The 21,952-nt window shown below is 43.4% G+C and overlaps 1 protein-coding gene across 3 annotated transcripts in view; it reads left to right on the top strand.

Annotated features, from left to right (window-relative positions):
* bnc2 (basonuclin 2) overlaps positions 1-21,952 on the top strand; it is a 166,028-nt gene that overhangs the window by 115,367 nt on the left and 28,709 nt on the right. For all 3 annotated transcript variants that reach the window (XM_034230215.1, XM_034230214.1, XM_034230216.1), the window contains exons 3-4: positions 5,504-5,606; positions 7,117-7,352. In XM_034230215.1, coding sequence (XP_034086106.1) covers positions 5,504-5,606; positions 7,117-7,352 — 339 coding nt within the window. The remainder of the gene's footprint in view (positions 1-5,503; positions 5,607-7,116; positions 7,353-21,952) is intronic.

Raw genomic sequence — 21,952 nt, 5'->3', positions numbered from 1 at the left:
ACTTTATCTCTCAGCAGTAACCTTATTACATTGGAACAAGACTATATATTTTCGGTCACTTCTGCCCCATTGGCTCTGAATTATAACCCCTCATTCACTGGATCAGCAGGACATAACATGACTGCATCAAGACAAAATATTTTTGCAGTAACAGCAGGTGAAGTGCAACCAGACTGAGATGCACTGCCAAACATCTGAAACGTGTCTGTTCATTGCATTGTTCCGCATTCTTTGGTAAAAGTTTATTTACCTTGCTCACTTCATTTCCAAATGAATTTCAGATTTGGCTCTTTGGAACATTAGGTCTAGTCTGTAAGTAGATCCCAATGAGTTACTAACGTGCCTTTAATAAGTGCTAAATGTAAACACTGCAATAACTTCTTGTATACATTCTATCAGATCTGAGACACATTCACTAATGTCAAATCTGTCAATTCACAAAGCGCTTTAGTAAAGCTCGCGTGCAAACAACAGACATAGCTGCTTCTATTTGTTTGACTTAAAGAAAGGAGAGGGAAGAAAGGGAGAGAAGAGAGGGGTCCCAGGTCTCTACATGAATACATGAAAACACATGCTTCTCTCCTCCTTCTGTAATCCACCAGGGACTCACGCCCCATTTGGTTCCCATTAGCATAGCTCTGGTCGCCCTGCCCCGTGTCAAAGCCCAGACGCACAGCTGCACAAAGGACAGGGACCTCTGGCTCTGAGACTGAAAGCCGCTGGGCTCAAAACCAGAACTGCCATGGAGGACGGGCCTTACACTGTGGGGATTTCAGAGCAAAGCCTCCCGTCTTTCCTGTAAACTAGTTTCCCCATGTGCAGTATCACAAATTGACACTGATGCCAATACACAAATGATTAATCGCTGTTTATCTTGTAGCACTTTGTAAGGCAGGAAAGCTCTGTTTCAAGTACAATCCAATGTACAACATCAGAAATTAGCTTTGGCATGAGGTATTTGCTCCCCTGTATTTTGTAGAGTGCTGTGTCTGACTACAAAGACTTTCTTTATTCAGCGTGTTTTATTTGTCACCTGTTTCCAATATGGACATTGTGAAGTCCTGATCTATCCGACGGAGCCAGGGCCTCGTTTTATGACACGCAAAGCTGCCGTGCCTCTTTTCCTACACACGTTGGCTGCACATTTCTGGCAGGAAATTGACAGCATTTCAGCAGCTAACTCATGGATGAGATAATATCTTGTGGGTGGAAGAGAGGACAAGATGCTCCCAGTGTTTTACAGTGACCCTAAGCAGAGACAAATCTAAATCTGAAGCTGCTGCTGCAAAGCCGAAGCACACACATGCGCACGTACACACAGGGTTTTCATTTAAATCTCGGCTTTGCTTAACTCACCAAACAAGAAATGTGGTCTGTGGCTGTGTGTTGAACATGGTAAAGGTTTCAATTAAAGTAGGAGGAACAATACCCGACCAGCATCCAGCAGCTGTCTGTGTTGGCTTTCCATTGTACGCTGTCAAGGGAGGAAACGGAGAGGATGACATGTACTAGTGGTGTTTTAGTGGTGTTTTCCGTGGCATATGTCAACCTTAAAATATGATAGGGTAGTAAAACAGTTGCACAGGATTTTAGTTTGATTTAATCATCAGTAATATGGTTCCATATGCCTTTGCAATGGCCAAAGCTCTGTCTTTGTTGACCTCTACATGTGCTGCTTGGTTTAGGAATGGATTCATTTGCATATTCCGGCAAAGATTCAATGTTTCCCGTCTTTCCCAGCCTGTTTAAAATCCTCTTTGGATCAGACTACAAGAGTCCAGGCTGAATCCATCTTGTTCTGAAGCCCCTCTTTCCTGCAGTTCTTCAGTCCATCTGTCCCACTAACAGTCTTTTAATTGAGAGTCCTCCTCAGTCTGATGCTGGCCATTGCTGCCTGTCAGTGTTTATACAATTGGGCTGGGACAGGGACTGCGAGCCAAGCAAAACATCCATGAAACATCAAGCCTCCAGCTAAACAAAACCCAGCAGTGAGACACACACTCTTGAGCCAGATAAGGGCCGAAAACGATGCTCTCTCTACGCGGCGAGGTTAAGTTGTTGACCGTGGCGGTAACACGGCAGCTGTGTGAGAGTGTCGACTGTTGTCTGAGTCTAATTGCTACAGCATTGTGGGCTTTCAATAGCAGCTTTCAATTCCTAGCTGCTCAAAGATCTACAAAGTCCCTCACACACACCCCTATGTCCTTTTCCTCACTGTTGTCCTCTTTCGTTGCGTGCCAAAGAGGAAACCCTGGCGAGACGTTAGCACAGTGACTAATACTGTGTATCTGGCCGGGCCTCAGATAACAGCCTCCTCCCCCGCCTGCTGTGACAAATATGTGCGAGTGTAGCATTGGGATCCGGGCCCAAGCTTGTCCCTGACCCAACCCAGGCCAGACACAGGTTAAACCACGGCCAAATGCAGCACAGATCCACGCTGGCCACAGAAGCAGAGCTCTTCGGTACGTGAGCAACATGTGAAGAAGTTATTATATTCTTGTTTCCTCTGACAAGCCACACGCACACTCACATCCTCCATGATGTTGCTTTTGATGGCCATCCTTGACACATCCGTCAGTTGCCTCTTTGAAAAATCTCTGTAATCAGTCTGTAATCTTTCATCCTATTGCGTAGGATCAATGTTGATGCCGTCATATCACAAACACCTCTTGAGTTACTCTTCTGACACAATGAATCCCGAGAAATAACAGGCACAGTAAATCGTCTCCCTTTCTTTTTTTCCCGTCAGTACCTCTTCAGTTGAGTGGGGGGGGGGCTTGCTGCTTTAATGCTTCTTAATGCTGCTGTCTGCTTAATGGGCCAGATATGAGAGGTGCTGCTAGCCAGCGTAATAAGTCAGTGATTAGAGGGCGCCTTGTCACAGCAGCAGCCCCGCAGACAGTGGCACGCTCTAATTGCCGTATTAGACGCCCCTTAACTATCTTGTCAGCTGTCAGGCCCCAGCTCGTAAACAGCAGAGGTGCATTTTATATTTCCAATTGTTTATTTCTGTCTGCTGCTCTTAGCCTTGCCGCACTGGGAGGTAATTAGTAAAGGGTTGTTTTGTGTGACAACACTGTGCTAAATCTGGGTACTGAAAATAGAGTCCGCTCTAACAAATCTTTACGTAACGAGAGTTATATGAAAAGGGAAAAGCTCCTGTGGCAAAACATCTGACAAGGAATCGTACTCAAAATTTGAAAAGTGGCCAGTGTGAATACAATTATTGAGATTACCAATTTATGTGATCATTATTTGCGAGCTTCTTCTCTCTAAAAGGATTAAAAAGTCAACTGACAGTCATTTGCAATTTCCCAGACTAAAAAGTGACGTTTTTATCATCCAAAATATTGTCAGTCCAATGGTGAATAACAGAATACTGCATGTGAAAGTGAAGAACAGCATTATAAATCAGCTTTCTGAGTCTATCCTGAATCTCAAAGGTCCCAGGTTTGACCCCATCAACAGTCAATGAATGTACTTTGACAGCCATGTCCGCTGCATATGTGTCCTTGAGGGGAACGCTGCACTCTCTCATTGCACAGTGCTCGGGATAAGAACGTCAGCTCAGTCAGTACATTATGTATGTACACTCCGACTGACACACGGCGTGTAATCCTCACACACGGTGAGGATTGCCGTGCCCGCACCTGGAGAGCTTAAAAATGGTGCAAAGTCAAATAATCTCCGTCTCCTGTCTTTCCAGTGTCAAACAGCGAGGTGACATGGTTAGAAGTGGTGTAATTTTGCGTTTAATCTGGGATAAACCCGTGTTCACTTTGACACCTCCAGTTACTAATCTGGTTTACGACACTTTAGGGCGAGCAAGGGGGGGATTGTAGTAGATTTTGTGGTCCCTTAGTAGATTAAGAGCGAGCTTAGTTTTATATCCTGAATTACAGGATATTGGTCTAATCCACAGACTAGGTAATGCTATTTCCTGCTGTTACACACAGAAGGAGCACTCAAGTCAATACTGGTGAACCTCAGTAGAGAGCTCACATTTTTCTGTCATCAGTGATCATGCGTTGACCTCAGCTGTGTGACGTAAAGCTGATCTTTTCTATCTCAAAGTGCTGATCTGACATTTTGAAATGGAGCCCATACATGGACTCCAACCTGTGACCCTGTATGTATGTGCATGTCTGTGTCACATTATTGTCTTATAGGAATTACAGCGAAACAATAGGAGATAGCATATTTAGTGCGGCTTGTAAATCCATAAAGTGCCATGCTTTGATAAGTAGTGCTTTGGTGTGAGGAGGACAATGGTGTTTCTTTCTCACCGTCTCTGACAGACCCTCATGTATCTCTGCAAATAACACCTGACAAGTTTCCTTAGTACTAGATCATTAGGCTTTTCCTGTCAAAATAAATAAGCAGCTACGCACAGCAGTCACCTTGTACACTAAACCCAATTTCCTCCCGCATTCCTGAAATATTTTATTTTCTTTCCAGCCTAAAGAATTACCACCCTCAGGCATTCGGCCCTGACTCAACACCATATGTGCCCAACTTAAAATAAATGATTCTTATCGTGTGGAATTGCTGTTTATTATACCATGCTATTCATTTTTTATTCTAACATCAGCAGCCAACTTACTTGCACTACATGTCAAAGCTTAAATAATACAATATTTGATTTAAAGAACAGATAAGGGTGTTTTCAGAGTGAAATGGTTTGACTTCTTTTACCTCCCATATGCAAGTTTGCTGCACCGAAAGCTGTAGATTCAGGCAGTTTAGGTTGTAGAAATGCACAAGTAATACACGTAAACTATCTTTATCCATCTTGATAATATAAAGTAATGTGTGGTAAACAGAAGTGCTGCCAATCAAGATTCATGTTTTGTTTATTCTGTCTTCTTGTTTCTCCATGTCATTGAGAAATGTACGACTTGCAGCTGCTGCACTCATTTGGGTGATAGAGCTGTTTTCATTTGTGAGGAATTGTGTGTATATCATACGTTTCCTCCCTTGCTGTAAGATCTAGGTTTAAAAAATGTGAAACATCCTACGGGATCCAATGACCTCCCTGCAAAATGTACCTGGATTTTTGTCGGTTTTGAACGGCCCTTCATGAAGGCTGAGGCAGACTGTACCGAGTTGCCCCCGTCAAAGTCTGGACACTTAACCTCTCACTACTAAAAGCTTTCCGGGGTCAGACTAAGTACAGCTTTAGTGTTGAGTAATGGAGCCTCAGTCAAAACAAGTTACATTTCTGTGTTTTTTAGGAAAGGAAGTCCTCGGTCGGTTCTCATGAACTCTGGGAAATTACAGTATGAGGAGGCGGACTCACACATTGGAAAGTTGTTTGGAAATGTGGTGGCTGGGTAATCTTTTAGTGGCAGTGGCTGCAACGTCACTTTTTACGGAAACGTTTGAACACGCTTGTATGGCTGCTATGATAACTGCTCTCTCTCAGTCCTTGCTTTATCACCTCTCCTCTGTACTCCAGCCAGTGATTGACGTGTTTGTCTTTTTTCTGATTCTGTCTCTGCAGGCCATTCGCTGCACACTAGTGAACTGCACATGTGAGTGTTTCCAGCCCGGAAAGATTCACCTACGCACATGTGACCAGTGCAAACATGGCTGGGTAGCTCACGGTGAGTGATTTCATTTTCATTTTTAGGTAGCTGGTGGGCGTATCTGAATATGTTGGAAATAAATATGAATTTAGTGACTGATGCTCGTATAACTATCTCCTGTTGCTGTGGTGAGAAGAGAGCTGCATATCAGTACTCTCCACTGTGTAGAGAAATGTACAACTGTCTAATTTCTTACTCAGTGCAGATGCTAGATTTTCTCCGACTAAAATCCAAATGTTTTTATACATTTTCCATAGAAAAAGACACTTTTCCTTTTTTGTTTGCTTCTGTATTTTGTGGTTGCTTTCAAAGTCTTGTTTTTGCACTTTTGATTCATATAGAAAAGGGGGAAAAAACACAGACCAAAAGACAGAGAAAGAAGCAAGAGACTACACCTCATGAGTTTTTCAGGCGGGTAGAGGAAAAATGGAGAGGAGGCGCAAAAGTACAAAGAGAATGAGGAGGGGGAAAAAAGAAAACACCTGTTTGGCTTGCGTCCGCACAAGAGCGAGCCATGGGCCCTTCAGCGATCGCACAGGACCCCATTGACTGTTTTTTAATCTCTCCCTCTGAACTGTCAGGCGCCCATCTCTCCTCTCCTCCACTTTTCATTTCATGTCGGCATTGGCAGGGACTCTGACAAGTAGTTCTTCATTTTTTATTATGTTTGTGTCTGGCTGCGCTGTGTTGTCAGGCAAAGCGCTCGTCAGCAGGAAAAAGCCGTCCCAGGATCAGAGAGAGACCCAACCAGGTGTCACCCAGACAGGCAGGGGAAAGGGGGGAGGGAGAGAGGGAGGTATGAGGTAAGGGGAGAGAGAAGGATTGAGACGGAGAGGAAGAAAGAGATTTGTCCAGGTGTCGCACAGACAGCCAGAGAAGAGAGAGATGACTGAGGTTGAGATACAAAGAACAATGACAAAACCTAACCTGTACTCACAATCATACGACTCCTCTGCCCGAGTTTCGCCCCTCAGGCAACACACAGGCTACTAAACCCTATTGCTGAAGTTTGGTGTCTGTGTGCAGCGGAACATGCACTGAATATACTGCTGAGAAAACTATATGGACATTTGAAATGTATCACACAGTATCAGTTTGCCTTTAAAGAAAGTTAACATGATTTTAAGAAGGGGTTGTACAATAATAAAGTTGTATCATTTAATTTAGTTATCCTTTCAATATTATGAAAAGCATGGCATCTAATTTAATACGTTATTTTCATCCGTGGACTTCACTGTCCACTTTAAAATCCATAGGACATACCTAATTAGGCTATACATATATAAGATAACATGAGTAATGCAAGAAAAATGGGAGATGTGAGGGCGGTTTGAAAGTGCAAGAGATTAGATTAAATAGAAAGAATGGGAGATAATTACATTAATGTCAATGCTTTTATCTGATTGATATGTTCTTACCAGCTAGTGCTGACCGCGCAGTAGCCTCCTAAGGAAGATTTGAGCTGCAATTTGATCATTAACCGGGCCTGTGTTTGTGTGTTTTTCTTTTCTTCCTCCCCTTCACACAGCTTTAGACAAGCTCAGCACCCAGCACCTGTACCACCCCACCCAGGTGGAGATCGTTCAGTGCAACGTGGTGTTCGACATCAGCAGCCTGATGCTGTACGGCACCCAGGCCGTACCCGTCAGGCTGAAGATCCTGCTGGACCGCCTGTTCTCCGTGCTGAAGCAGGAAGAGGTGCTGCACATCCTGCACGGCCTGGGCTGGACCCTCCGAGACTACGTCAGGGGCTACATCCTGCAGGTCAGTGCCCAACACACACGCTACAGAGCCTGTGAAGCATCATAAGGATTTATCTTAAATGTCAAGATGGCATATTAGCTGTACTTACTCTCTGCTATCAAACAACTGTGTCCCTAAATGTGCCTTTAGATTTCCCTGCAATGTTCTGTGATTTCAGAAAGTGGGGATACAGTTCACAGTGATCACTATCATTTCTTTTTCACCAAGTGTATCTACAAATCTGTCCATTGCAATTATTTTGAGAGTTATTGATCAGAAGCACAATGGTGACAATCTTGGCCACTTCAGTCCCATTGCACATCCATTTTCTTCACACTTTCCCTGTCGTTAGTTCTACTTCAGTCTGCCCCCTCTTCCTGCCCTGTGAACACTAGGCCCCTCCGCTGGAAAAAGGAAAGGGCTAAAAATAAAAATAAATGAGAAAAATGTCACGCCAGCAAACCACTGTGTTTCCTCTCTCCATCCATCCTCCCCCCCTCACATATAATTGCAGTCAGACACGTTTCTCAATCAAAGGTACGGAGGTTTTGGAGTTGAAACCCAAACCGAAGTGTTCCTGAATGAATTAGTTAAGAGCAAGTGAACATGTGCATGTGGTTAGTGTGTGTGTGTGTGTGTGTGTGTGTGTGTGTGTGTGTGTGTGTGTGTGTGTGTGTGTGTGTGTGTGTGTGTGTGTGTGTGTGTGTGTGTGTGTGTGTGTGTGTGTGTGTTGGGTGTGTGTGTGTGTGTGTGTGGGTGTGTGTGTGTGTGTGTGGTGTGTGTGGTTTGTGTGTGTGGTGTGTGTGTGTTTGTGTGTGTGTGTGTGTGTGTGGTGGTGTGTGTGTGTGTGTGTGTGTGTGTGTGTGTGTGTGTGGTGTGTGTGGTGTGTGTGTGTGTGTGGGTGTGTGTATGTGTACATGTGCTTATCTGTATGTGTATATGGCAGTGTAAGTGGAACAGCATGGTGAGGAGAGGCTAGTTCGTAGCGGCTTTTGTGATTCAGATTCTGATTCAGTGTTTTTATTTTTAAGTATTAAAGAACACTTATTTAATAAATATTCTAACAGTTATTTGAAACTACAGTTTTTTTGGAAATACTGTTTGCAGCTTACAGTTACAATTTAAGACTTAGAATCCATATTTTAAAGACTCATACAAAATATTTATTGAATATCTAAACAATCGAAAATAAAATATAAGTTATAATATTTAAAATAATACAGTTAATATTTGTCTTGCACATTTTAACTTCAACCTATATTCATATTTATGTGTTTTGTTCTAATATGGTGTTATATACTCTCACAAAACCTAGTTTCCCCCTGGGATTAATAAAGTGTTTTGATATAGTTCAATATATTCAATATTTAATATTGATAAATTCTTCATTTTGAAATAAATAGTTTGCTTTATTTCAAAAATATTTTTGCATAATTGAAACAAACATATTATTCCAAATATCAATAAATCAGTTTTGTATTTGTTTGCTTAACTGGTTTATTGGTTGGTCTATTCAATGTAGAGAAAATGCCCAAGAGTTTCTTATAACCCATCTTCAAATAAACAGTTTTAGTCTGATCAAAAACATACTCTTATAATATAATATTATGAAAGACAAGCTGCAAATTAACAGAATATATTTGGACATGTTTACATTATAATAACAATTGTTGCGGGGTGATAATCCTACTAACCTTTCCATCTCTAAAAAGCATTCTCAGCATTAAATATCAATATTACCCCTGAGGGAAAGTAACTAAAAGCTCAAAATCTGCAGTGTGAGAATGCCTTGTATTGAGTAACTGTGGTTCTCATAGTCGTAGAGTCTGTGTTTGTATCAGCTGGCTCTAATAGTCAGCTGGTGGGAGCACCGTTGCTCAACTGCTCAGCCTCATGTCACGCTACTGCTTAAATCCTCTAGATCTCCTCAGAAGGGCTTCAAAGGGGCCGCGGCCGGTGAGAGAGAGCGAGTCACTTAAGGACAGTAAGCAGTCATTGTACGGCCCTATTAGCCTGTAAGTAGCTATGAAATTCAATCATCTTCCTGAGCCTCCGGGCAACGCTTTGTGTCAGGGGTTTGTTCCCAACACCACGCCGTGCCAAATGAGAGATGAAATGAGAACAGCATTGCAGATGGAAGATAATAAGTTATCTTTTTGATAGCGGTGTAGCATTATTTGGGGATGAATTACGTTCCAGTGATAACAGTCAATTGCTCGCTTATACTGATTTAAAATTTGAATACGTGTTTAGGCCATATGAGATAATTACTATTTTAATGAGATATGCTTTAAATCTCGATAATTGTACAACAAAAACACCTACTTTTTATAAATTCTAATCTAGTCAAGCCTTCCTATAACACATTTCACAGGGTGTTTGACGGTTTTGGCTCTGATTTTTCTTCCCTCTATTAATATACCTCCTAATTTCACGCGATTAGTTTGTCACAATAACTTTAGGTTGAGAAAGAAAGAAATGTGTGTTTGATGCATTATGTTTTTCTGGGTGTCAGTGCGTATGGGTGTCAGTGATGCGCCAGAGAACTCAGGACATTGAGCTGACAGAGTATAGCTGCAGCTCCTCTGATGCCTGACCACCTGAACGTATGTGCTGCAGGAAGAAGGAAAACACACACTTAGATTTTCAACCAAATCACAAAGCAGAAAAAACACAGACGCTGTATGGCATCAGTATTCTGTCTTTAGACCAAAAATATTCCCTCTCTAATTTATTAAGCAAGCTAAATAGCTAACAGGTCAGAAAATCATGTATCATATACCCATAATGACACATTTGTATTGTTAGTGCTGTGACTTAGGAAAGGAAAATGCCAGTGTTTTGGCCTAAATACAACACTTATCCTATCCAATTACAAAACTAGTCACAAATCAAATTTTAAGACATTTTAGACATATGAGGAGGTGGGTTTCTGTCTGTAAGTGCTTCTGACTAAGGTTGGGGATATTCAGGATGACATGAGGGAACACTTAGCTGCTCTTCCTCAGCAAACACAGCTTCAATGATTGCATCACTTACGCGTACATGGACGTATGAAAAGTCTGGAACTGTCACTCAAGGTTTGATGATTTATCACAGAATCATCACTGTTTTCTCCTCCCCACCCTGATTATTCTCACGTTTACCTCCCACATTAGCCCCAATGTATTCAGGGCACTACCATTACCACTGTTATCTGGTATTCTGCTGGAAAAATGTAAAACAACAAAAGTAGAAATATGTCACCATAGCATTTTACTTTGACTTACGGGAGGAAGAATTAATTTATGTCGACATCCAAGATCCACTTTGCCCTCTTCCGTCCTCTCTGCCATTTACTGCATGACAGGAGTAAACTCACCGTGGAAGTGTGACTAAATGTGCGTACACTTTGCAATTGTTCTATATAATAGGCTCCTTAAACTTCAGCAGTGAATCAATATTATTAAAAGCGAGATGGCTCATCAAGTGGTTAGAATTTAGATTTGTAAAGAAGAGGAATTATACATGACATCAATAACCATTAAAATGAATGATTGTCTTTGCTTTGAAGCCTGACCTTCAGTCTTATAGCTTTAACACTCTTGTTCACCAGCACATCCACACAGTCAGCTGCTATAGTATTACTATATACAAATCTTGTAATAAAAAAAAACATTAAATAAAATATGTTCAATACTGTACCTGCATATATCGTATCAAAAAACAAAAAGGAACAGGAGCAAGAAGTTTATTGAATATAGATTTATTGAAATTGCATATTTTTTAAGAAAGAAGTAAAATAGCCTTTGTTTTAAGGCTTAAAGGTGGGGTAGGTAAGTTTGAGAAACCGGCTCGAGATACACTTGTTGTTATATTCCATGGAATGCTCTTAATATCCCGATAGCAATGAATATCTTAAGTGCTTTGACAAAAATCCATAAAAAAATATCATCTGTGGAAGCCGTAGTACTGTAAAAAGCACGACCAATCATCTGAGCCGGCCCGGCTAAAGTAACTGGATGGCCTACCTGCCTGTCAGCCTTCCATCTGTGCACAAACTTATCTCTTGCCCTCATTGGTCATGTGCGCGTTCGTGTGTGTTGGAGGAGGGACTCTGTAAGGAAGTGGCAGATTTTTTCCGGCTGTGTATTTTCAAATTCTAGCTACTCCAGCCGGTTTCTCCAAAATTACCTACCCTACCTTTAAGACAATTAATAAATAAAATAATCTAAAGATTTTAAAACTGTCCTGTATATCCTAGATGTGTGAGTGCGAGTGTGAGTACAGTGAAAACGTGAAAATCACAAAATGACAGCTCTGAGGTTACCACCCGAAAGTGATGACAGAAAGTTATGAGTGTCATATTTTTTTACCCGTCTTTAGTTCTCTGCTCTTTCACCGGTTTAAAAGTTAAATCCAAGGCATTTTGTGAACACCACAGACACACTGATTCACTGCCAGAATTCCTTGCCCCTTCACTTTGGCATGACTTTCCCCTCCTCCTCCTCTCCCCTTCATCCTTTCCTCCCTCCCATGTGCTCATCCCTCTCTCCTCTCCCATGGTTGTTTCCAGACAGACCCAAAGCCAATGTGCACCAGATGCCCCCCCCCCCCTCCCTCTCGCGGCCTGTCACTGCTCACTACTGTGTTCGATACAGACAGATGGAATTGCTATCAGTCCTGGCTCCTCTCTTTGCCTCAGCCTCCCGTCTCCCACACTCCAAACACTGTCTCTTTTGCCTTCCTCTTTCTTATCCCTCACCAAGTGAAAAATAAGGAGAACGAGGGACTGGAAAGAGAGAGAGACACACACACACACAATACTTTGCAGCCAACATATGGACTAAAGCCCAGGGTTTTCCTGAGCGACATTCTCAGTAATGTTCTGTCCTTGTAGAACATTGGGCTGCCTCCACTTTTATGAGATGTGGTTTTCCTGACTCCACACGGCTTCCAGGAGACCCAGATGGAACCGCTAACAACCCCCACCACCACCACGCAACCACACACACACACACACACACACACACACACACACACACACACACACACACACACACACACACACACACACACACACACACACACACACACACACACACACTGTACACACATAAACAGTCTTAACCCTAATTGCACACACACTCGGAGGAAAGCAACTATCGGCACACACACACACAGCCACAAACGTGTTGTCTAGGATAGGCTTTGTTTCAGTGGCAGATGCCCGGGCATCAGGGTGTGTTTAAAGTGATCAATGCCGTAACATAAGCTCCTCATAATTTCGCTTACTTATCTACTTATTTGGTTGACTATTTTGTATATCTCTAACGAGCACGAACATCGGAGGTAGTTTTGGACAGCCGCAGGGGGGCTGTGCTCTTATTAAAAGAAAAACTTGTGACTGTAATGTTGTACATGTGTACTTACACATGTGGAATATGAGATGTAATTACATGGATTAGGGTGCAACAGCATTCGTGTAAGACAGGAAACCATTTCCAGTTGCAGGTGGGTCCTGAGGCCGTAGTGAAGGTACCAACCGGCTTCTCTATAGTGGTTTAGAAAGGTATTTATTGAGTTAGAGTCACATTTCAACATTTCTGTCTTTTTTTTTTCTCCTCTCTCCGCACTCCCCCTCTCCATTTTCTGTCTCTCACTCTGTCAACTGTGAAGGGCACCATATATCTTGATCCTCGCCTGAGAAACTTCCATTTTAGGTAGTCAAGCTCCGTGCAACAACATTTTTTGGACACAATCCCCTTCTCCAATCTCCTCCATACGGCACACTTGTAACCCCTATTTTCCTCCTGTCCTCCTCTCCACCCTCCATCACCTCCCCTTCTCTCAGAACCTGTTTTCTGTTATCACTACTTAATGCCTCACCCTGGGAGACGGACGGGGGAGAAAGCATTCTCCTAAGGTGGAAATTCTTACGTTCATATGGTTATGATTTGGTGGGGAGGTCAGGCTCCATTTTTGCTGGAAGGCTTATGGTTGGCTCTATGCTGGCCGTGCTGGGCTCCAAGCACATCAAAGAGGGCCGGTGTACTGAATCAAGGTGATACTAACCCCCCCCCCTCCCTCCCCTCCACTGCACACACACACACACACACACACACACACACACACACACACACACACACACACACACACACACACACACACACCCTTCCTCTTAAGAGTGTCTTCTCCCTTCTTATTCTCAATCGCTCCCTTCTTAGTAAACCAGAGATAAAAGACTGATTTCAGATTAGAGGCTCAGTCAGAGAGGGGTAGCAGAGTATTATCAGCAAGGCATTCAAAACATTTGATAATAATTCTATATCAAAATAAATAAAACAGCTTAATCAACAAGAATAAATCAAGCATGCATCGTATCTTTAGTTGACCATCTGAAAGATCATGTCATGTTTGCAGGAGGTGTAAGAATCCTCACTGTCACTTTTTCTCACAGCTTGCAGAGCTTAGAGCCAGCTCCTTACACAAAGTCCTGGCCGAGCTAAATCCTCAGTCCCTCGCTTTTGAATCCTGCACCCGAGCCTCAAATGAATTCAAGCTGGAGAAGCAAGGTTATGAGCAGGTTACATTGTATGCAGGAATTTGGGAAATAATTCCCCTTATATTGGATTTAGAAGGTCTGAATTTAACCATGGATTCTACAAGGCCTCACAAGCTACCACGTTTAAAATTGATGGGAAGAAAAAATATCATAGTGATACATATTAGTATGAAAACAGTTTGGTTTTATCAAGTTGGTTCAGAGGAAAATTGCTCCCAAAGTACAATTATTATTTTAGGGTCTATCTTTTCATTTATCTACATCTACAAGAAGTGAAATGTATTTTGAGATGCATTCCTTCTGATAAGCAGAGGTGCGGTAGTTGTCTTGTATCTTGTTTTTCTTTGGCTACACAGTGGCCTGAGGAGAGGTTTTGCTGACTGATCCTTTTTTTTGGTCAAATAGCTGTCAAGCTTTTTCGATAATAACAGACCTGCAGGGACAGATGTGTGTACCGTGTGTGTTCGTGCATGATCATCCCCTTGCGTTCAGATCTTTCACATCATACTGTCCTCCCCTCTGTCATTTTACACCAATTGAGTTTAAAGCATCAGCCTCTTCTTTACATTTTCTGTTCTGTTGTCATTTTCATCCTCTCAAAACTTGACTTGTCTAATACATCTACTTGCTGTCACCTGTCCTTCCTGTCTTCAGCAGAGAATTAAGGATGTTTTCTCAGTGTGTGTACACTGGTCTTAGCTGTTACTAGCATCAGTGCTGCTGTGTTATTTATCTTTACATTCAAGTTCCAAAAGGACACCATAGCTAAAGCAACAACATTCAATCTGCGATGTGCAAACCGCGCACACACATTATACAGTGTAAGACAATTATTATTATTATTACAAATATTATTTTTCCTAATTTGTAATAAAAGAGGTATTTATTTATATACGATGTGTTATTATTATTACTAATTAAAAAACGTAATTTCTGACTTTAATAATATTACATGCAGAGCAGTTGATATACTGCAGACTAGGATCATGGATGCTGCATCACAGGCCGTGATAAAGGGCCAATACACAAGTCAATTTCTCCTCAAGAGACACTTAAGTAATTACATCACATTTTCAAATCTCTTTAATGCATAGTGGCCACATGTATATTTAAAAATGTTATTTTAACTTAAAGTGGGGGACCCTATATCTGGTAAAATCATGAATATTCTATATGAAAATGTATGGGAATGCCAGTCGTGTGTGTGTGTGTGTGTGTGTGTGCGTGCGTGTGTGTGTGTGTGTGTGTGTGTGTGTGTGTGTGTGCGTGCGTGCGTGTGCGTGCGAGTGGTGCTCTAATAAAATCTGATTGGGGATTTGGCATGCTGTGCAGCGCAAACATGGGAAGTGAAAATGATATGTTTAACATACATGGTCAAGTCTAGGGGCCCCCGTGGGATCCCAGTAGGGGTTTGATCAAACTCCACTCCGCTACGCTACACACACACACAGTATATAAGCGCCACCTTCTTACCCATTTCCCTCTCAAATCCCCATGATAAGGCTGACTTCAAAGCCTCGCAACCAATCCTACAGCTTTATCCGAGATGCTGGCTTGATTCACCGGCTGCATCTCTTCCCATGGCCCCCACCACACACACAACCGTATTCCCTTTCAATCTATATCTGAGAAAAGCATTGCTATGTCCACCTCGTGGTGTCTCCAAATGTAAGTGAGAAAACGGGGCCACCAGTGCTTTTCTTCTCCCCTCTCAACTTCTCCTGGCATGCCATAATTAGAATAAAAAGGAATATTCCCGCTGTGTTAATGGGGTGCTCTCTTCCCCCTCATCCCCTCTGAACACCCTGTTCCTCCCGCCTGCTCCATGTGATATGCTCTACGCAGATCAGTGTAGCTCCGGTTCTCTCACTGCACATTTGCCTTTCTCTTTTTACCCAGTGTCAATGCCTTCGGAGAATTCCCTCAACAGGTCCTCGCTGCCTCCCTTGTGCTGCTGAAGCCCCCCTGTGGGAGGCTCTCATAGCCAGCAACGCACCCTAATTGAAACTGGAAAACTGCCAGCCTGCTTATCAGGATTTTTATTTACCTCTGCCAGGCTCTGCCCTCTTTTCTTTTCAAAGAGGGCCATGTTATAATTACCACCTCAAACAGAATCCCTCTCTTTCTGTCAGCGTCCCTCGCTCCGTATACCCCTTTTCATAAGTTATAATATCCTGTCTCGCCTGCGCTGGAAGGCGGAAATGGCTTCTGAATTCTGAAGTGGCTTTTCAGGGGGCTACGGGTGTTTGTTGCTGCACGGGGGAAATTGAATTTTACTTCAAGGTCAGCGACACTAATGATAGTGTGGGAAGGTGTTGATCTCGTGGAGCGCTGGTTTGTCTAGCAGAACCCCATCGTATCGATCTTCACCAGAGATCCTACTCTTCATCGATTGTCACACGGAATTGTTCGGTGGAAATCACTGGTGTAGTATAAGCGGTGATTTGGGACTGCGGTTAATCTCAGGGGTCACTACTTATAGACAGGGAATAAATGAATGTTTCGCACAAATAGAACACTGAGGAATGTGATAAGTCTCACAAAAGGAGTAAAAACCTGGTGCAAATAATGAACAGCACTAGAAGATATATGATATAAGCCTCCCCACAGTATGACAGATGCTTAATATAGCAGTTGAAATACTCTCTAAATACCACTTGAGAAGCCAAAACTGTGCCCTAAACTCACACATACTCTTGCTGTTAAGGCTCCAACATACACCCACCAACACACACACAGAGAGTGTACATTTTAACAAATCACTTTCATGATTCACCGCTGCTTGTTTGCAAGATGGTTAGTTATGGGTAGGTGCCCTGCGGTGTGAGCGAATGTGTGTCACTTCCCCCACAAATGGAAACATTTAGACACTGAAGAGTGTCCTGAGGTGAGAGCTGTAAGAAGCTCTCACTCATAAAGTAGCAGGGAGGCAGCCTGTGGAGGAAATGAGCTCGGCAGACTGGTGGAGGGAGAAGAGCGTGACACACACTGAAGGACCTCACACACATCCATATACACACAAACATGCTGGTGAACCACGCACTGGCGACTGCTGGGGTTGCTATTTTGCACCGTGTTTGTCACCATCTCGTTTTTCACCGACGGCCCCAGCTGTGTTTGGCTTCCTGTGTTCCTACTGTGGCGTCTTGGCAAAATGGACAGAGGTGGTACTGTGTGCATCCATGTTGTTTGGCGGTGGTTAAAAGGTTGACTGACCTCACCATGAACTAAGAGCGGTTCTGAAACACCTGTGGACGTTTACTGCAGAGTACAAAATAATGTGGGACGGTTGCTGAAAAATAATGGAGCGTCTCATTTTAGACTCCAGAATATAAATTCAGTCTCGTAGCTTGTTTTAAAGCTACATCTCTTATAGTGCTACCCAGTACCTCTCTCGTTTTGACGTGTTGTGCATGAGCACCTTTATTAAGCAGGATGACCTGTCGGGGAGGGGGGAGGTGATGACTACCCCTGCCCTCCACATATCCTCATTCTCTGGTCTCCTCTACCAATTGGTCTGGCTTCACTTCACCTCCGACAGGAGAGGAGTGGTACTGTAGACGGAGGTGTTTGAGCGGGAGGAGATGGTGAGGGGGGAGCCTCACCGTGAAGGGCCTAAAGAAACTTCAAAGTCAATTGAATCCCGTCGTAGGTCAGCCTGTTTTAACGGGAATGTGTATTAGCATGCGCTTGCAGGCTTAAATACATTTTTTGTTTGTTTGTTATCCCCAGCCATGCCAATAAACAATCAGTGCATTAAGTGGCGAGCAAATGGAATCAATTCATCCAGTTTTGCGCAGATGAGTGCAGAAAATGAGGCGTGAAGCAGCCGCTCTCTGTGTTTGGAGTGGATAATTAGGAACCCATTATAGGGCATCTCAGCATGGTGCCACCCTGATTGTTTATTAGAATTTCACGAAGGTGAAGGAGAGGGAGAGAGAGAGAGAGAAAAGGGGACTAATAGTAGTACTAAATGGATAATAAATGGATACCAAACTACGACACACACACACACACACACACACACACACACACACACACACACACACACACACACACATGCAGCAGTGGTGAATGCCAGCCCCTGGGCCTCCTACAAAAAGGGCTCTTGTAAAAGTGGGGGAAAAAAATAAAAATCTCCACCAGCGCTGTGCATATGCTTGGCTCCGTCCTCTTAAAGACTGTCTTATTAAATGGGTAAGTGGCTGAGTGCTGGGACCACCAAGCAAGCCGTGCTGTCACTGGCACACTGCACTCTGCGGGCGGAGTGCCGCAGGCGCAGACAGGATATGATACAGGGTCACCAGAAATGATGCTTTAACACTTGGTGATACATCAGTTCCCAGCACTCAGCGCTCAGCCTGCCAGTGGCCTTTCTGAGACTTTTCGAGTCAGGGACTTTTTTGTTGTAAAAGACGAAGAGCTACGTTGTAGCCTCTACATTCTACCTTGAAAGTGTGTGTGTGTGTGTGTGTGTGTGTGTGTGTGTGTGTGTGTGTGTGTGTGTGTGTGTGTGTGTGTGTGTGTGTGTGTTGTGTGTGTTGTGTGTGTGTGTGTGTGTGTGTGTGTGTGTGTGTGTGTGTGTGTGTGTGTGTGTGTGTGTGTGTGTGTGTGTGTGTGTGTGTGTGTGTTGTGTGTGTGTGTGTGTGTGTGTGTGTGTGTGTTGTGTGTGTGTGTGTGTGTGTGTGTGTGTGTGTGTGTGTGTGTGTGTGTGTGTGTGTGTGTGTGTGTGTGTGTGTGTGTGTGTGTGTGTGTGGTGTGGGTTGTGATGTGTGTGTAGTGTGTGTGTGTGTTGTGTTGTGGTGTGTGTAGTGTGTGTGGTGTGTGTGTGTGTGTAGTTGTGTGTGTGTGTGTGTGTGTGTGTGTGTGTGTGTGTGTGTGTGTGTGTGTGTGTGTGTGTGTGTGTGTTGGAAGGCAAAGGCAGTAATCCACAAAGACAACAGGGCCTTCTGAAGAAGGAAGATCAATAGACTGCTACAGGTGACTGGGCTCAGTGAGCAGAGACACATGCATGCAGGCCAGCACACACAAACACACACATTCAGGCGTAGGCACATGCACCAGTAAGTACTAGTGGCATACACTCTTCTGTGTTATCTCCACCTAACCTCTGGTTTACACTGTGTGTGTGTGTGTGTGTGTGTGTGTGTGTGTGTGTACACTCACACACACAAACGAGTCTTGCGCTCTCATCTTCAGGATCTAAGGCTCATTGCCAACTAGCGCTTTAGTGCCAGGCACTGCCTTATCACCTCCCCAGCGCACACACACACACACACACACACACACACACACACACACACACACACACACACACACACACACACACACACACACACACACACACACACTTGCATTCTGACTCACATGTGCACTTTAAACAACCTTGTTGCAAGGGTTTGTGCATAGGCACTCACACACAGCTGTACACGATGATCTACCCTGCACATAAACAAAGATAAGAGCAGGAACGGTCAGCGCAAGGCCCCAAGAGGTACAAAGCTATTACTGCGAGACCACAGTCGCGTGGCTGTGTGTGTGTGTGTGTGCACTCGTGTTTGTGTTTATGTAGAGCCAGTTACAAAGGGGAGCTCCGGGAGCAGCAGCTTGGAGTTTCGTGCGTCACCACCATTTGCCAGTGTTGCAGCACTAGCCACTGCTAGGTGTTGAACTCCTCTCTGACTTCCTGTCAAAGTGTTTGCCACCAGCCGTCACGGATCAGAAGGGATCTGACAGTGTAATCACAGCAAGTCACCGAACAATGTGCCAAAGGGCCTTGACAATTCGACAATGACTTTGCCAGCTGCCAGTGTCTCACATTAAGCATGGAATCACACCTTTGTCAAGCAGTGCGGCCTACTTAGGTATGGGGTGTGCTGTCTCCATCTTGATCCCTGACACAAATCCAGCCCATTGAGGTGACACGGTGCAAAGCGTTCTCCCACTTTGCCAAGCTGACAAACCTAATTACTCTGCTAAAATTCCTGGGATCAGACCTAGATCAAGTCTCCTTAGTACTGCGAGCTGCACACCCAGTATCCCTCAGGAAAGGAATTTCTCCGGATTCGATTGATTTCCCAGATTCCCAGGTCTGAGCAGAGAACATGTCCCAAAGCTTTGGAACTACTCACTGAAATTCCCGTAGTGTTATATTTAGACCTATAGCGAATATTGGCTAGAAAATATATGTGTTGCCTGTTGAGTGAGGTGAGATCTCATTACCTATTTACTGGCTTTAAAAACCTTGAGGCAAGCGTACAAACTGTAGTAAAAGTTTGCCAGTGGCGACATCTATGACTCAACTTGCCATTTATTAATATTTTAAGAGGTTACTACAGGTTCATATTCTATACAAAAATCAATCTCTTTTCAACACAGCATGATTTGAAAGCTATAAATAGTCGGTTTCAGGCACTTTTCTCTGGCAGTGAAGCAGTGGAGTGAATTCCAAAGCATTATGACCGCATCAGCTCCTTCAGCTCTTTGAAAGAATTGAGGACAGAGTGTGTTGTTATCAGAGCGAAGGCCCAGCCACCTTCTCCCTTTATGGGCATGTTTCGCTAATCTCGCTACTGGCCTCTACTTTTTAAGTCGAAACAGGTGTTGCACTCATAACGCAATCGTGTATTAGTGCAAGCATCTCAGATCATACTCCTCCTAAGATGTGTTTTCTTTGCAGATTCCTTTCTTGGCTAGCAGGCCTACACCTTGTTTCAGATGAGTTTGAGAAATGAGGACGAGTCATTATCCATTTTGATAAGGGTGTTATTTTAAGATGGGGTCAGAAAGACTTGTTACAAGTCAACAAAGCAATGTGCTGGCACTAAACAAGTCAAGACAAAGGTCAGGTCTGTTGTGAGTCACAACTCATCATGTCTGTTTTTGCCATCTACCGTGTGCGTGTTAGCAGGTGGGTGAGTTTTTTAAAAATAAAAGCGATTTAAAGTAATAATCAATCTGGCATAAGACCTAGAGAAGTTTTCTGCGTCGCCACCCTCCTCTCTGGCTTTTCTTCCATTTTCATGTCTAAGGATGAAGAGATTAAAGGGAGGCCATGTCTCAACCCTGAAGAACTGCCATCACTCAAAGAAGAGCAGTGCCAAGCTCCTCTCTCCTTCTCTGTCTCTTTATCTGTTGGATACACAACATCCCCTGGTGCTCTTTGGCCAGTTCTTCCTAAACCCACTCACACACATCACACACATGATTTACTGTCATACAATGCTGCTGTGTGTGCCTGTATGCATGCGTGTGAGGTAAAGTGTGCTCACATATGTGTTCTGTGTGCATGGCAGCGGCCACATCAAATACAATGAAGCAGCACTCCTCTGAGACATTACCCCATCCATCCTCATCCCGCCATAGTGATTCCAATACAGAAAAAAAAGGTACAATTTCAAAACCTGAAAAAAAGAATAAATAAAAAGTAAAGGCAGACTACATCTGGCACAATGTCTGTACTTAAGGTTTCCAAGTATGTGTCTGGGGAGGAGATCTGGTGGGACGGAGCCTCAGTCGGCTTGGAAGCAGTAGAAACGGATGTCACACTGGAAATTTATACGGTGCGGTTCAGGGAGCAACGTCTGTAAATTGACAAGTGATGCTTGTGAGCAGCGTTACCAGTCTGTTTCCCTTTCTCTCATCTTCTATATTTTTCCGCTCATCTTTTCTTCTCTTAGCGTAGCTGTTACTTCATACATCTGTGCTTGCCCCGAGCATTATTGTTAACGGGTGAGAGATACAAAAACACGCCAGAAGACAAAAACGGGAGGAGGGACGTGGGAGAAAATGACTTGTGTAACATGAAATAGTGACAGACAAAACATATGAAGTACATCTGTAGCCTTTAATCTTTGAGCAATATTTTAGTTTGAATGAATGTGACACTGAAGTCCTGTTTTGGCAGGGATAAGACAGTACAAAATGAACTGGAGCTGTAATACAAGTCGAAAAATGTAATCAGCAAAACCTGGAAAAACAGTACGTAAAGAAAATGACCAACATTAACTTCAATCCTTTCTTCCTGGAAAAATGTTTTATATAGCCGAGGCTATTAGCCCACAGTATTGAGGCTGAG

The sequence above is a fragment of the Gymnodraco acuticeps genome, unplaced genomic scaffold (genome assembly GCF_902827175.1).
Source record: "Gymnodraco acuticeps unplaced genomic scaffold, fGymAcu1.1, whole genome shotgun sequence".
Classification (NCBI taxonomy): Eukaryota; Metazoa; Chordata; class Actinopteri; order Perciformes; family Bathydraconidae; genus Gymnodraco; species Gymnodraco acuticeps.
Note: the sequence above shows the minus strand (reverse complement) of the source record. Positions and strands in the feature narration are given on the sequence as shown.